This window comes from Megascapheus bottae, chromosome 3, assembly GCF_031878675.1.
Source record: "Megascapheus bottae isolate mThoBot1 chromosome 3, mThoBot2.hap1, whole genome shotgun sequence".
NCBI classification, from domain to species: Eukaryota; Metazoa; Chordata; class Mammalia; order Rodentia; family Geomyidae; genus Megascapheus; species Megascapheus bottae.
The window spans coordinates 38,125,617-38,139,990 of NC_143511.1; the positions used below are offsets into that span (position 1 = coordinate 38,125,617).

At 39.1% G+C, this 14,374-nt stretch overlaps 1 protein-coding gene across 2 annotated transcripts in view; it reads left to right on the forward strand.

Moving 5' to 3' along the window:
- The window catches only part of Uhrf2 (ubiquitin like with PHD and ring finger domains 2), a 66,272-nt gene that overhangs the window by 33,725 nt on the left and 18,173 nt on the right, over positions 1 to 14,374 (forward strand). For both annotated transcript variants that reach the window (XM_090329954.1, XM_090329955.1), the window contains 4 exons: positions 7,007 to 7,225; positions 10,670 to 10,779; positions 11,769 to 11,955; positions 13,919 to 14,042. In XM_090329954.1, the coding sequence (XP_090186080.1) occupies positions 7,007 to 7,225; positions 10,670 to 10,779; positions 11,769 to 11,955; positions 13,919 to 14,042 (640 nt within the window). The remainder of the gene's footprint in view (positions 1 to 7,006; positions 7,226 to 10,669; positions 10,780 to 11,768; positions 11,956 to 13,918; positions 14,043 to 14,374) is intronic.

The following is a 14,374-nucleotide window of genomic DNA, read 5'->3' on the forward strand; positions in this document are numbered from 1 at the left end:
TGCCTTTGCAATGTGTGGCAGATCCACACATTGTCTTGAGAATACATTGTCTTGTATTCCTAAAGCAGAACATGGAATGCCAAGGAAAAAGAAGTAGATGAGTATGGAAATGTGGTAAAAAGAAATGAAACTAAAGGTAAAATGTTTCAGTTTAAGATCCGTATTTGTTTCTACTACATTCTGTTAAAAAAAAATCCTTTTAGAGGGCAGTAAAAGAAATCAGTAAGCACCTGGACTAAAAAATAATAATCTGGAAGATTTGGAAGGTAAAACCCCTTTGGTTGAATGGTGTCTGACTTAACCAGTCAAAAAAAGCTGAAATCTTTTAAGGACAAAAAGCAAATGAAGAAGCAAGTAAAAATGGCACTGGGAGACTTTGGGAAGGGTAAAGTCTTGTACTCACTTAGAGTACTTGTACGCACTTTAGAGGTGGCACATGAGCAGGACTCAGAACAAGTGGCTTGGTTAATTTCTACTGAATCTTCTAAGGGGGCTAAGATCTGAGGATTGTGGTTCAGAGTCAACCCTAGCAACAAGTCTGTGAGAGACTAATCTCCAATTAACTGTCAGAAAACTGTGGCTCAAAGTGGGAGAGCATTAGACTTGAGTTGAAAAAGCTCAAGCCCCATGACCAATGAGGGGAAAAATATTTAGAAATCTCTAAAGAGATTCTTTGAAGCACAAAGGATTAATGTCATTTCTGCAGATTTTGAACATAGAGAAGAGTTATAACTGTGGTAGAAGGGACATGATGAATGATAGTGACCTAGAAAACTAGTACCTAAAAAGAACAGTTAGGTACTCAGTGGAAAATGGAGTTATGGAAGAAAAATTGATTAAAGTGTATTTCATTACTTAGCTGTTAACACTTTCCTCTAAATTCTCAACTATGATTGGTAGCCACTATTAAGTGGTGATAGATTTATAAAACCCTTAGAAGTAAGGGCCATTTTATTTGAATTTTATAGATAGGTACAGAACAGAAGTTAGGTAACTTAGCAGTCTAAGAAGCAGATACACATGTCAAGCTGATCACCGAACTTTAGACATCACATGCTAGGCAAAACAGGTTTGAACTCAGGGCCTTGTACTTGAAGATATGGTGAATATTACTCCTTTAAAAAGATCTGCTTAAGCCAGTGCTTCTGGCTCACACCTACAATTCTAGCTATTTCAGAAAGCTGAGGTTCATAGGACTGCATTTCATAGCTAGTCCAGGTAGAAAAGTCAGCAAGATTCTATCACCAATTAATCAGTAAAATGTTAGACTGGAAGTGTGACTGAAGTGGTAGAACTCCAGCCAAGCAAGCAGGCCGGTCAAGCATGACCTCTTGAGTTCAACCTGAATAGTAGGGAGAAGAAAGCAAAAGTCTACTTATATGGTTGGCCCATAGCTGAGTTTTAGGAACTTAGCTTCAAATCCAGAATTTTGGTATATGCTCTGAAGTGAGTACCTCTGTGACAATCACTTTGTGACAAAAGGAAGTATGTCTGGTATATCAGGATTCCTTGGGTTACCTCATGTCTTTTTTTTTTTCTTTTCTTTTTTTGCCAGTCCTGGGGCTTAAACTCAGGGCCTGGGCACTGTCCTTTGGCTTTCTCAAGCTAGAGCTCTACCACTTGAGCCATAGCACCACTTCTGGCTTTTTCTGTTTATGTGGTACAGAAGAATCAAACCCAGGACTTCATGTGTGCTAGGCGAGCACTCTACCACTAGGCTATGCTTCCAGCCCCATCTCATGTCTTTTTCTTTTGATTTTGTTTTGTATCCTTTGGTTGTAGTAAGTTGTAGTATTCTGTGGTCTGAGAAGTCCTGTGCATTATGGTGAATCATTGAACTATAGTGGTATTAAGAACTTTGGTACATAAAGTATAATAACAAACCTCACACAAGGTCTGATGATTTATTATCAAATGCTCAAGAGTTCTAGAATTGTCCATATACCTAAAACAACATGTCTTTGCGACTCAAATCTGTAATACTAGCTACTCTGAAGAGTGAAATTGGGAGGACTGGGGTTCAAGGCCCGCCAGGCAATAAAGCTTCATGAAACTCATCTCAATGAATAAAAAGCTAGCTGTGCAGAAAGCCTAAAGATCACAGTCCAGACTGGCTCAAGCAAAAAAACATGAGACATTACTGGAAAAAGAAAGGACTGAGGGCGTGGCTCAAGTGGTAGAATATCTACATGGAAAGTAGTAGATCCTGATTGCAGATCCCAGTACTGGAAACAATCCCTCCTAACCCCAAAATTGGGATAGTCAAAAGGTGGCGGTATGTCTGTAATACCAGCATTGAGGAGTTGGAAGCAAGAAGATTATAAACTGGAGATTAGCTTAAGTCACAAAGTAACTTCCTGGCCAGCTTAGTTTATACAGTATGAGCTGGTCTCAAACAAGTAGTGACAATGAAATAATAAAAGTATATTCAGATTTTATATTTTTTTCATAGCACTTTCATTCTGAGTATCTTTTGGCAAATTTAGGCAAAGGGAGAATATTTTTGTTATTAAAGCATATTGTTACTATTTTAAGAAACATACCATCATGATTCATATCACTAAAACATAACTCACAGCTAAGAAAGACTCTTCATCTAAAATAGACTTTTTCTATCATGATTTGAAAATACAGCTAGAAATTTCATTCACAGCTCTATAGATAGAAAAAGTCTACAAGATACAGTGGAACTTCATTTTACAGGTTAAGAATTATGTGCATGTTTTTAACAAAGCCCTGTGAAACAATATGTATAGGGTGTTTAAACACCAGATGTTGGGCTAATGATCTCTATATTTAGTTCTGACCTTTAAAAAGTAGGATTGAAGCTCAGTGCTGGTGGCTTGTTTCTGTAATCGTATTTACATGGGAGTCTAAGATTGGTAGGGTTGTTGTACCAGGTCAGTCCTGGCAGAAAAGATCCTAAAACTTCATCTCCAGGAAGTGAACACTGTGGCATGTGCCTGTGGATCCTCTAAATGGTGGGATTCTTGAAAGCAGGTGGATCTCTGCTCAGGTGTATGCCCCATCCTAAAAATAACTAGTGAAAAACTAGAGCTGAAGGGGTGGCTCAGTGGATCAGACTAGTTCTAGCAAAATACCTCATGTAGGAGAGAAATAGAGAAGGACCATAGATATGTGGTTGTACTTGCCAAGGTTCCCCTTTAGGATTATTTCTATTTAATATTGACAGATTCTACTGAAGAGTGACATTTACTTCATCCTATAGTATTTCTGGCACTCAACACATGAGGGGTTTGACAGAGGAGGTTTAGTAACTGAGTAGACAGTCTCTAAGGCTTATTAACTTTCCCTGGGATACACTGCAGCAAGAAGCTAAGTTAGAAACCTAAACCTAGGCTGGCTGAAAATAGACTACATTTTGAGCAATGAATTGCAGGAAATTCACTAAAAATAATGTTTCAAGTTGAAAGAATATTAGACAGACGTTAAGGAGTAGGCCTGTTGTAGATTATATGGAACTTAAGACTTACAGTAAGCTTCAAAATTTAAACTGATCTGTATCAATTACCTTTTCTTTCCTCTTGGAATCATGTGAGGATAGGGAAAACAGCTTTTTTTAAGGGCTAAAATATGTCATCACTTGTTCTCTGAGAAGAGTCTGATTGGACAGATTAGGTCTCTGAGTGGGCTGGGAGTTTGCCCTACTACTCTAGTGTACAGTGCTGGCCTAATGGTTGAATGCTTGCCTAGTATGCATGAAGACCCAGGTTCGATTCCTTGATACCACATACATAGAAAAAAAGGCTGAGGCGGTGCTGTGGCTCAAGTGGCAAAGCATCAGTCCTTGAGAAAGCCCAAGGACAGTGCTCAGGCCCGGAGTTCAAGCCCTAGGACTGCCCCCCCCCCCCAAAAAAAATAGGTCTCTGAGAGAGTTAAATGGACCAGATAGTCTGTGAAGACCCTTCTCAATAGAAATTTCTCCTTCCCCTGATTCATTAAAACTTAGGGACTGATTAAGTTGGATGATTGAAGATCCTAGTTAGGATTACTATCTATTATAAATGATTTGGATATTCGAATGACTAGCTCCCAACTTTAGACCAGTTTTTATTTTAAGAAGGCCACTCTTAGTTACCTGAGGAGTGAAATTTTCGCCCCTTTCTATCTTGTTTAATGTTACACCAGGGTACAATATTATCTATTCTCCTGGTTCTACATAGAACAGTAGATTGTCAAACTTCAATCGCTGAGAGCATCTGTAAAAGTAAATAACTGGGCTTATTGCCAACTTTTCTGATTTTCTTAGCGAGGACTGAGAATGTTGCATTCTAATACATATCCAAATGGTACTACTGATAGTGCTAGTGTGGGACTACACTTACTGGCTGTACCAGTTTGGCCTCTCTCAATAGATTGCATTCTAAAAGAACAGGAACCAGTTTTTACTCATTGTGTACCCATACTGCTTTAAAGGCAGCACATCTTAATTTTATAGAAACCACCATAGATTGTTAGTTACATTGCTGTCTTTGGCCTGATAGTAACAAGAAGTTAAACTTAAAACTGCAGAGTTTTACAGGAAAAAAATTGGAGTTTTGGAAGACAAAAAGAAAACTCCAAAAGGAAATAAACTTAAGACTTTTTCAAAATTATTTTCACATGGTTTTGCTCTCTGATACATATAAATATTCTCTGTGTGGTGGGAGGAGTTGTTTGTTTTATTTTTGTTTTTAAACATTACCAGGGAGCTGGTTACGTTTTGTGAAGCTAATTGAAAGGACCTCCAGGATAGTGAAACAAAAGCCATATAATGAAGGATTGTTGTCCTTAATGTACTATGTTGTCTCTCATCTCCTTTGCTGTCCCTTGGTTATCTCATATTGGTATAGTATCTCACTTTGCTTTCTGATAAATTGAATTTATTTGTATTTGGATATTTGAAATTTGATAGGGAAAGGGGGAAAACCAAGACGGGTGGGGGGTGGGGGGGAGGGAAACGGGTACCAAGACATGTGAAAGGGTATCAATGTATGTGAATTAATGCACCTTCTATCTGGCAAATATCATGTAACCCTTTTACTAATTACAATAAAAATAAATGAAAAAAAAAAAAAAAAGAACTCTCCTTGAGAGAATGGAGGCTGTTGGAGCATGGTTCATGTTACTATTCTATATAAGCAAATGTAAGAGTTTGATGAGCCTGTTTCAGGAGGCAAGTTGTCATTTGTTAACACAGGCTGACCTTAAACTTGGTATAAAACCCATACTGCCTCTAATTGATTTTCCTGTAATCATCACTTAAATGCTAGCATTATAGAGACATGTCCCACCATGCTGAGCCCCTCGCAAAATAATTCTTTTTTTTTTTTTTTTTGGGTGGGTCATAGACTTGAACTTGGCCTAGGCACTGTCCCTGAACTCTTCAGCTCAAGGCCACCACCCTACTCTTGAGCCAAGCCCCACTTCCCGTTTTCTAGAGGTTAATTGGACATAAGAGTCTCAGGTCCCTTTGTGCACAGGCTGGCTTTGAACCTTGATCCTTGATCTCAGCCTCCTGAGTAGCTAGGATTATAGGCATGAGCCACCCACTGTGAGCCACCACTCCCTGCTAAATAATTCTTAAACTTAGGGTTAAGTATGTGCTTTTTCCACCCTTCCACCTCTATCCTAAGGTATCTGACTTTTAATAAGAATTATTTTAGGGGCCAGGAGTTTGGCCTAGTGGTAGAGTGCTTGCCTAGCATGCACGAAGACCCAGGTTCAATTCCTCGGTACCACATACATAGAAAAAAGCTAGAAGTGGTGCTGTGGCTCAAGTGGTAGAGCTTTAGCCTTGAGAAAAGTCTAAGGGCAGTGCTTAGGCCGAGTTCAGGCCCCACAACTGGCCCCCCCCCCAAAAAAAGAATATGCAGTCTTGAATACTTGTTTGTTAAAGATGACATTTGAAATATGATTTAAAAAAATCAATATTAATGAAATGAAGAAGAAGAAGGATGAGGAGGAGGAGGTGGTGGTGGTGGTGGTACAAGCTCAGGGACCAAGAGTTTTCCATAGTGGTAGAGTGCTTGCCTACCACACGCGAAGACCTGGGCTTGATTCCTCAGTACCACATACATGGAAAAAGCCAGAAGTGGTGCTGTGGCTCAAGTGGTAGAACTCTAGCCTTGAGGAAGCCCAGCAGTGCTCAAACCCTGAGTTCAAGGCCCATGACTGGCAAAAAAAAAGAAAAATAAAGATATATACATATAGATAATATATAATATAATGTATACATATACATATATAATATATATAGGCTCATTCAGAATATCTAGAATATAATAATAATACTTGAAAGACTAAATGTGTTATATATATATTGTATTCTAGAGAATAAAGTCCTCTAAAAGTTGATACTATACTGAGGATTAAACCTAGAATCTCATACATGCCAAACAAATGCTCTACCACTTAAATTTCACTCCCAGCCCATTTATTTGTATGCTCCAGTCCTGGAGCTTGCCCTTAGGGCCTGGGCACTGTCCTTGAGCTTTCTCAAGGCTAGTGTTCTACCACTTGAGCCACAGTACCACTTTCGGGTATTTTCTGTGTATATGGTACCAAGGAATCCAGCCCAGGGATTTGTGTATGCTAGGCAAGCACTCTATTACTAGGCTACATTCCCAGTCCTCTTATTTACTTTTAAGACAGGGCTTGATTTGTCCAGACTGGCCTGGAACTCCCAATTCTCCTGCGTCTGCCTCCTAAGTAGGTAGGATTATAGGCATGTATCACCACACTCAGGATGATGGTTCTTTGAACATGGAATGTGCATTTACCTATCATTCTGTATACTATGAAGCAAACCATCTTTCCAAGGCCCAATGGCACTTAAGAAACCACCATGAGATACAGCTAGCTCTCCTTAAGGGATCTTGAGACCTCTTTGACTATATCTCCTAGATCAATCCTGCAAATTACATTTTTCTACATGTTATATATAATTGCATTCATTTTTGATAATAGTCATAAGTTATGTTGTATTTTTTTCCCCTCTCTTTAGATATCCTGAAAGTGGCACAGTAGAAATGAATGGTAAGGATCTTCGACCACGAGCTAGAACCATTTTGAAATGGAATGAGCTAAATGTTGGTGATGTGGTAATGGTTAATTACAATGTAGAAAATCCAGGAAAAAGAGGATTTTGGTATGATGCAGAAATTACCACATTGAAAACAATCTCAAGGACAAAAAAAGAACTTCGTGTAAAAATTTTCCTGGGGTAAGATTCTCTTCACTGATCATTTAATTATTCATTTAAGGGATGCATTTTTTAAGTTTAAAACATGTATTCCTCATAAGAAAGAATAAATGAAGACATTTTCATATTCTAAGGATATTCCCACAAATTCTTGAGATTTTTTTTTTTTCTTTTGGGTCATGGGGCTTGAACTCTGCCTGCGTGCTGTCTGTCTTTGAGCTCTTCAGCTCAAGAATATCATCCTACTCTTGAGCCAAGCCCCACTTTCCATTTTCTAGAGGTTAATTAGAGATAAGATCCTCAGGTCCTTTTGTGCCCCGCCTGGCTTTGAACCTTGATCCTCAGTTCTCAGCCTCCTGAGTAGCTAGGATTACAGGCAAGAGCCACTGAGCCCAAGCCAAGCTGAGATCTTTTATTTGAAAGAAATACCTTAGCTGGGCACTGGTGGCTCACTCTAATCCTAGCTACTCAGCAGGCTAAGATCTGAAGATGGCAGTTCGAAGCCAACCTGGACAGGAAAGTCTATAAGACTTTTACCACCAGAAAACTGGATGTGCTGCTGTGGCTCCAAGTGATAGAACATCAGTCTTGAGTGAAAAAGCTCAGGGACAACTCCCAGATCCTGAGTTCAAGCACCATGACCAAATCTTCCCCCTTTTCCCCCCAAAAATAAAGGTTAAATCTTCATTTGTAAGGTTAGAGATACTATTTGGAAGAATTTTGAGAATAACTGGATATCTTATTAGAGAAATCATTACTTACATCCCAGGAGTATAATTGCAAAAGAACTTTAATAACTGTTGATTTAATAATAATATAACTATTGCTGGACTTTACACTGGCAAAATTTTTCCTTAATTTCTCTTAAACTTACAGAGCTTAAAAAAACTTAATAAAGAGAATTCAAGCCAGGAGCGTAGCCTAGTGGTAGAATGTTTGCCCAACATGCACAAAGCCCTGAGTCTACATACACAGAAAAAGCCAGGAGTGGTACCATGGCTCCAGTGATAGAGTACTAGCCTTGAGAAAGCCCAAGGACAGTTCTCAGGCCCTGAGTGCAAGCCCCAGGACTGGCAAAATAAATAAATAAGTAGAATTCAAAATGCATAAAATTGGAACCTAGAGTTTGGCCTAGTGGTAGAATGCTTGCCTAGCATCACAAAGACCTGGGTTCGATTCTTTGGTACCACATACACAGTAAAAAATCCAGTGGTGCTGTGGCTCAAGTGATAGAGCTCTAGCCTTGAGAGAAAAACAAAACAAAAAACGCAAGGATAGTGCTCATGTGCTGAGCCCAGGACTGGAGAGAGAGGGTGGGGGGGGAAGGAGAGGGAGAGGGAGGGAGGGAGAGAGAGAAAGAGGGGGGGGGGGGAGAGAGAGAGAGAGAGAGAGAGAGAGAGAGAGAGAGAGAGAGAGAGAGAGAGAGAGAGAGAGAGACATAAAATTGACCAATCACTGGTGCTTCTCATTAATTCTTTTTTTTTTTTTTTTTGCCAGTCCTGGGCTTGGGCGCAGGGGCTAAGCACTGTCCTTGGACTTTCTCAAGGCTAGCACTCTACCACTTGAGCCTCAGCACCTCTTCCGGCTTTTTTCTATGTATGTGGTACCGAGGAATCGAACCCAGGTCTTTGTGCATGCTAGGCAAGCACTCTACCACTTGGCCAAACTCCCAGCCCCGCTTCCCATGAATTCTTTTTTTCTTGGCCAGTCCCGGGACTTGACACAACGTCTAATCACTGTCCTTGACCTTTTTTCAAGGCTAGAGCTCTACCACTTGAGCCACAGCACCATTTCTGGCTTTTTTTCTATGTATGTGGTACTGAGGAATTGAACCTAGGTCTTCATGCATGCTAGGCAAGTACTCTACCACTATGCCAAACTCCTGGCCCCATCATTAATTCTTTAAAACAAAACAAAACAAAAAAACGTGAGGGGGGCCTGGTGTCCCTCCCCACCAAGTCCTGGGCTTGAATTCTGGAGTCTGGGCACTGTCCCTGAATTCCTTTTGCTCAGTGCTAGCATTCTACCACTTAAGCCACAATACCACTTCTGGCTTTTTCTGTGATTATTTGGAGAGACTCTTAGTCTTTCTGCCTCAGCTAGCTTTGAGCCACAATCCTCAGATCTCAGCCTCTTAAGTAATTAGGATTACAGACATGAGCAACCAGTACCCTGCCAATTAGCTTTTATACCTGGGAAATTTTTCCACCATCTGTCTACTTATGAAGTTTAATGGCTTCATAATTGTTAACTTACTATTTTTAAAAAAGATACTTTCTATTAAACTGTTTCCAAATCTTTACTACATTTTTTAAACTTTGTTACACATATTGTTGTATATTTCATTCTTTCTAATGAATTCTTAGTAGATTTACTCTGTTGAGCATAAAGGATTTTAGCATGATGCCAACAGTCTTCTCTTAACATAAGGCAAACAGCCAGATTTATATTCTTGTCAATTCTAGCTAACAGGAGAAATACTTGCCTATTAAAATATTAAAATTAAAATATTAAAAATATAAAGTAAGCCAGGTGCTAGTGGCTCACATCCTGTTACTCAGGAGGCTGAGATCCGAGGATTGCAGTTCAAAACCAGCCTTGGCAGGAAAGTCTATGAGACTTTGATTTCCAGTTAACCACCAGAAAACCGGAAGTGGCCCTGGTTCAAGAGGTAGAGAGATAGCCTTGAGCTGAAGAGCTCAGGGACAGCACCCAGGCCCAGATAAACAAAAACAAATACAGGCAAATTGACTTCTATTTTAAAACTTTTTTTTAATTTAATACTGGGGTTTGAGCTCAGGGCGATGTACTTGGCAGACAAGAGCTATACCCCAGTCCTACTTCTGCTCTGGTTTTTTTGGATAGGGTCTTGTGTTTTTGCCTGGAGTCGATCACAGCTGTGTTCCTTTGTTTACATTTCCAGCACTGCTGGGATGACAAGTGTGTATTGCCAAGCTCATATGTTGAGGGTAACATCTCCAATTTTTTATCTAGGCTGATCTCAAACCACCTTTCTACCAATCTCTGCTCCTGAATAGCTAGAGTTACAGGCACAAGCCACCACGGAAAGACAAAAAAGAAATCACTTTTTTTTCCTGTTTTTATTATTTTTTCTATTTTCATTATAAATGTGTTTAAACTTCATTGTAATTAACAAGGTATCGTAGTATTTAAGCTAAACCTACATAATAATTTCTTTTTTACCAGGTAGTCTTAAGTCCTGAAGTTGTGAATTGTTTTTCATGATATGGCATTGCTAACATTATGCGTACCATGAATATTAACAAATCACTAGTAAACTTTTCCCACTTGTAGAGATAATAGATTAGAGTACTTGGAATGGCAGTAATGCAGATTTGTAAGTGGACAAATAGTGAATTTCCAAACTGGCTTCTAATAGCTATTATTTGCAATTTGGTTTAGATACTTTGGAGAAAAGTTAACCTTTGTTTCTTTTTTAAACAGGGGTTCTGAAGGAACATTAAATGACTGTAGAGTAATATTTATAGAAGAAATCTTCAAAATTGAGAAGCCAGGAGCCCATCCTATTTCATTTGCAGATGGAAAGTTTCTAAGTATGAAATTTTCTTTTTAGCTTTGACTGCATATGTTGTACATGGTGGAAATTTGTTTTTTACTAATCAGTGAATAACTTGGGAGCTAACAGTGGTGAGAAGGGATACTTAAACTTGTGGCTGGGCACTGTCCCTAAGCTCTTTTGTGCAAGGCTGGTACTCTTCCACTTTGAGCCACCTTTCCACTTCCAGTTTTTGAGTGGTTAATTGGAGATAAGAGTCATATGGGGACTTTTCTGCCTCGGCTGACTTCAGACTGTGACCCTACATTTCAGCTTCCTGAGTAGCTAGGATTGCAGGTGTGAGCCACCACATCCGGCTGACTTAGTAATTTTTTGGCATCCATAGGCATCCAATACCAAATTGTTCCATTTAAAGTAACTTTAACAAATGATATTTCCCTTGAAATTTTAGGATATCCTATGTTGTCTGCCCTTGTTGGTGTACAGTTGGGGAACTCTGTGAATCGATATATGCATAACTTTTTTATTGTAATTAATAAAAGGGTTACATGATATTTGCCATATAGAAGGTGCATTAGTTCACATACATTGATACCCTTTCACATGTCTTGGTACCCTTTACCTTCCCCCTCACCCCTCCCACCCCCGTCTTGGTTTTCCCCCCTTCCCTATCAATTTTCAAATAATCAAATACAAATAAATTCAATATATCAGATAACAAAGTGAGGTACTGTAACAATATGAGCTACCCAAGGGATAGCAAAGGAGATGAGAGATTGTGTTATTCTCATTCCATTTATCACTGGCATCTGCCCAGGCACTACTCTAGAAATTCTGACGTAGTATGTCTAGCAGAAGGCTCAGGTGTTTACTCTTAAAGCTCCCACACTTGACTGTTTTTCTTGATCACTTTCCTTTAGTCTAAAAAAATGAAATGCAAAACTATTTCCTAGGAGTTTCTTTGTGAGATTAATTGATCTAAAAGTTATGTTAAAGTAAGAGTTACTGTAATTTTGTTCTTAACAGGGAAAAATGACCCTGAATGTGACCTCTGTGGTGGAGACCCAGATAAGAAATGCCATACATGCTCTTGTCATAAATGTGGTGAGAAACGGGAACCCAACATGCAGCTTCTGTGTGATGAATGTAATATGGCCTATCATATTTACTGCCTGAATCCACCTTTGGAGAAAATACCAGAAGAAGAATATTGGTATGATTGCTAAGATTCTAGTGTTCTTTACTTTTTTTTTTTTTTTTGCCAGTCCTAGGGCTTGAACTCAGGGCCTGGGCATTGTCCTTAAGCTCTTTCAAGGCTAGTACTCTCCCACTTGAGCCACAGAAGCACTTCCGGATTTTTCTGTGTATGTGGTAATGAGGAATCAAACACAGGGCTTCATGCATGCTAGGCAAGCACTGTGCCACTAGACCACACTCCTGGCCCCATTCTTAATTTTGTAAAGAATTGAGTATGGAGCTGGGTGTAGTGGCTTATGCCTACAATTTTAGCAGGAGGTTGAGACCTGAGGATTGTGCTTCAAAGTCAGCCTGGGCACTAAAGTTGTGAGACTTTTATCTCCAGTTAACCACTAGAAAACTGGAAGTGGTGCTGTGGCTCAAGCGGTAGTGTGATAGCCTTGAGCTGAAGAGCTCAGGGATAATGCCCAGGCCCAGAGTTCAAGTCCTACAACCGACAAAAAAATAAATGAGTATGAAATGGATATTTGGATTACTGAAAGTAGATTCGTAATGATATATAGTGTATATTAAATAAAGTGCTTAAAATATTACAGTCAGTGGGTACTTGGTATTAATACATTTATTCAATTACTATAATGACTTCTGAGCTGGGTTCTGGCTCCATTTGTGTAAGTGTAGTATGTAGGTCTGTGGGTGTAGGTGTAAGGTATAGAGGAGACTTGCTCACCCACGCTCTTGTTCAGCTTTTTTCACTCTGTTATCTGAGTCACAGCTCAACCACTGGCTTTTGGATTTGTCTGCCCTGGCTGGATTCAAACCTTAGTCCTCAGATCTCACTCAGACTCCTGAGTAGCTAAGACTTCTGATCTAAGCCGTGGACACCAAGCTTGGATTCATTTAAACCACCCTCCCCCATTTCCTTCTCCAATCCAATAGAGGGCCCGTGTTCTTTCAAAACATAAATCTGAATATTACTCCTTTGCTTTAAAGGCTAAATATTATTATTTAATTATCTTTCTTTAGCCTATTAGAAAGATGTTTGCTGTGTTACAACAGAGGTAATAAGAGTGAGAAAAAGTGATAAAAGATATTACTTTTTCATGCTCCCTCTTACTACTATGTTACATGGTTATAGTCTGAATTTTACTATTACTAGATAATTGGGTATGCTGGAGATGTGAGGCTCTCTGTTCAAATCCCAGTAGAACATCTTCCTTCTGCTACCCTGCTCCCCCCAAAAGAAGATTAAGACAATTTATGAGAAAAGACAAACAAGTAGAAGGGATTAAAATTAAGGCAGGAGAATATAATGAATATCTTTGATGTCCTGTACACTTGTTATAATAGACTATGTATAGTTTTCACTCTAACTAAGTTAGTTGTGGAATGTAGCTACTGCACAGGTCAGTATTTGATCTAGAAACATTGATTCTTTACACTTTTGTTTAAATAATAATAATTTCAAGTGAATAATTAGGAGTTAGTAAAAGTTAGAGTTGGTGATGTCATTTTGAATTTCAGAGTTTTATCTGATTTTTGAACTAAATGTAAGGATTTATAACACTGAACGCAATGCCAGTTCTTTTTTCCCAGTCCTGGAGCTTGAACTCAGGGGCTGAGCACTGTCCTTGGTCATTCTCAAGGCTAGGGCTCTACCACTTGGGCTGCAGCACTATTTTTGGCTTTTTCTATGTATGTGATACCTAGGAATCGAACCTGGGTCTTTGTGCATGCTAAGGCAAGCACTCTACCACTAGGCCAAACTCCCAATCCCACAATGACAATTTTTATAGCTACCCAATCATATAAAAATTTTGAAAAGTTTAATACTTTAATGCTAGCTGAGGCTCTATTATATAGACCATGTAATACATCTTAGAACTCAACCTAATCTAAAAAGGCTTCTATGCTGTGACTGTTATTGATTGGACTTAATATACTGTCAAAATTCCTTTGTTCTTTTTCTTTATTTAAAGGTATTGTCCTTCCTGTAAAACTGATTCCAGTGAGGTTGTAAAGGCTGGAGAAAAACTCAAGATGAGTAAAAAGAAAGCAAAGATGCCATCATCTAGTACTGAAAGCCGGAGAGACTGGGGCAGGGTAAAAAGCACATTTCTGATGTTTTTTTCCTTAGTAGCAATTTATAGTATAGAATGTTTCAATAGCCAGGCCAGGAGTTTGGCCTAGTGGTAGAGTGCTTGCCTAGCATGCACAAAGACCCGGATTTGATTCCTTGGTACCACATACTTAGAAAAAGCTAGAAGTGGTGCTGAGGCTCAAGTGGTAGAGTTCTATCCTTGAGAGAAAAAAATCCAAGGACAGTGCTTAGGCCCTGAGCTTATGCCCAGGACTAGCAAAAAAAAAAAAAAAGAATGGTTCAATAGCCACTAAAGGGATTAAGCAGTACAGTAATTAATAGTTAATGGTAATAT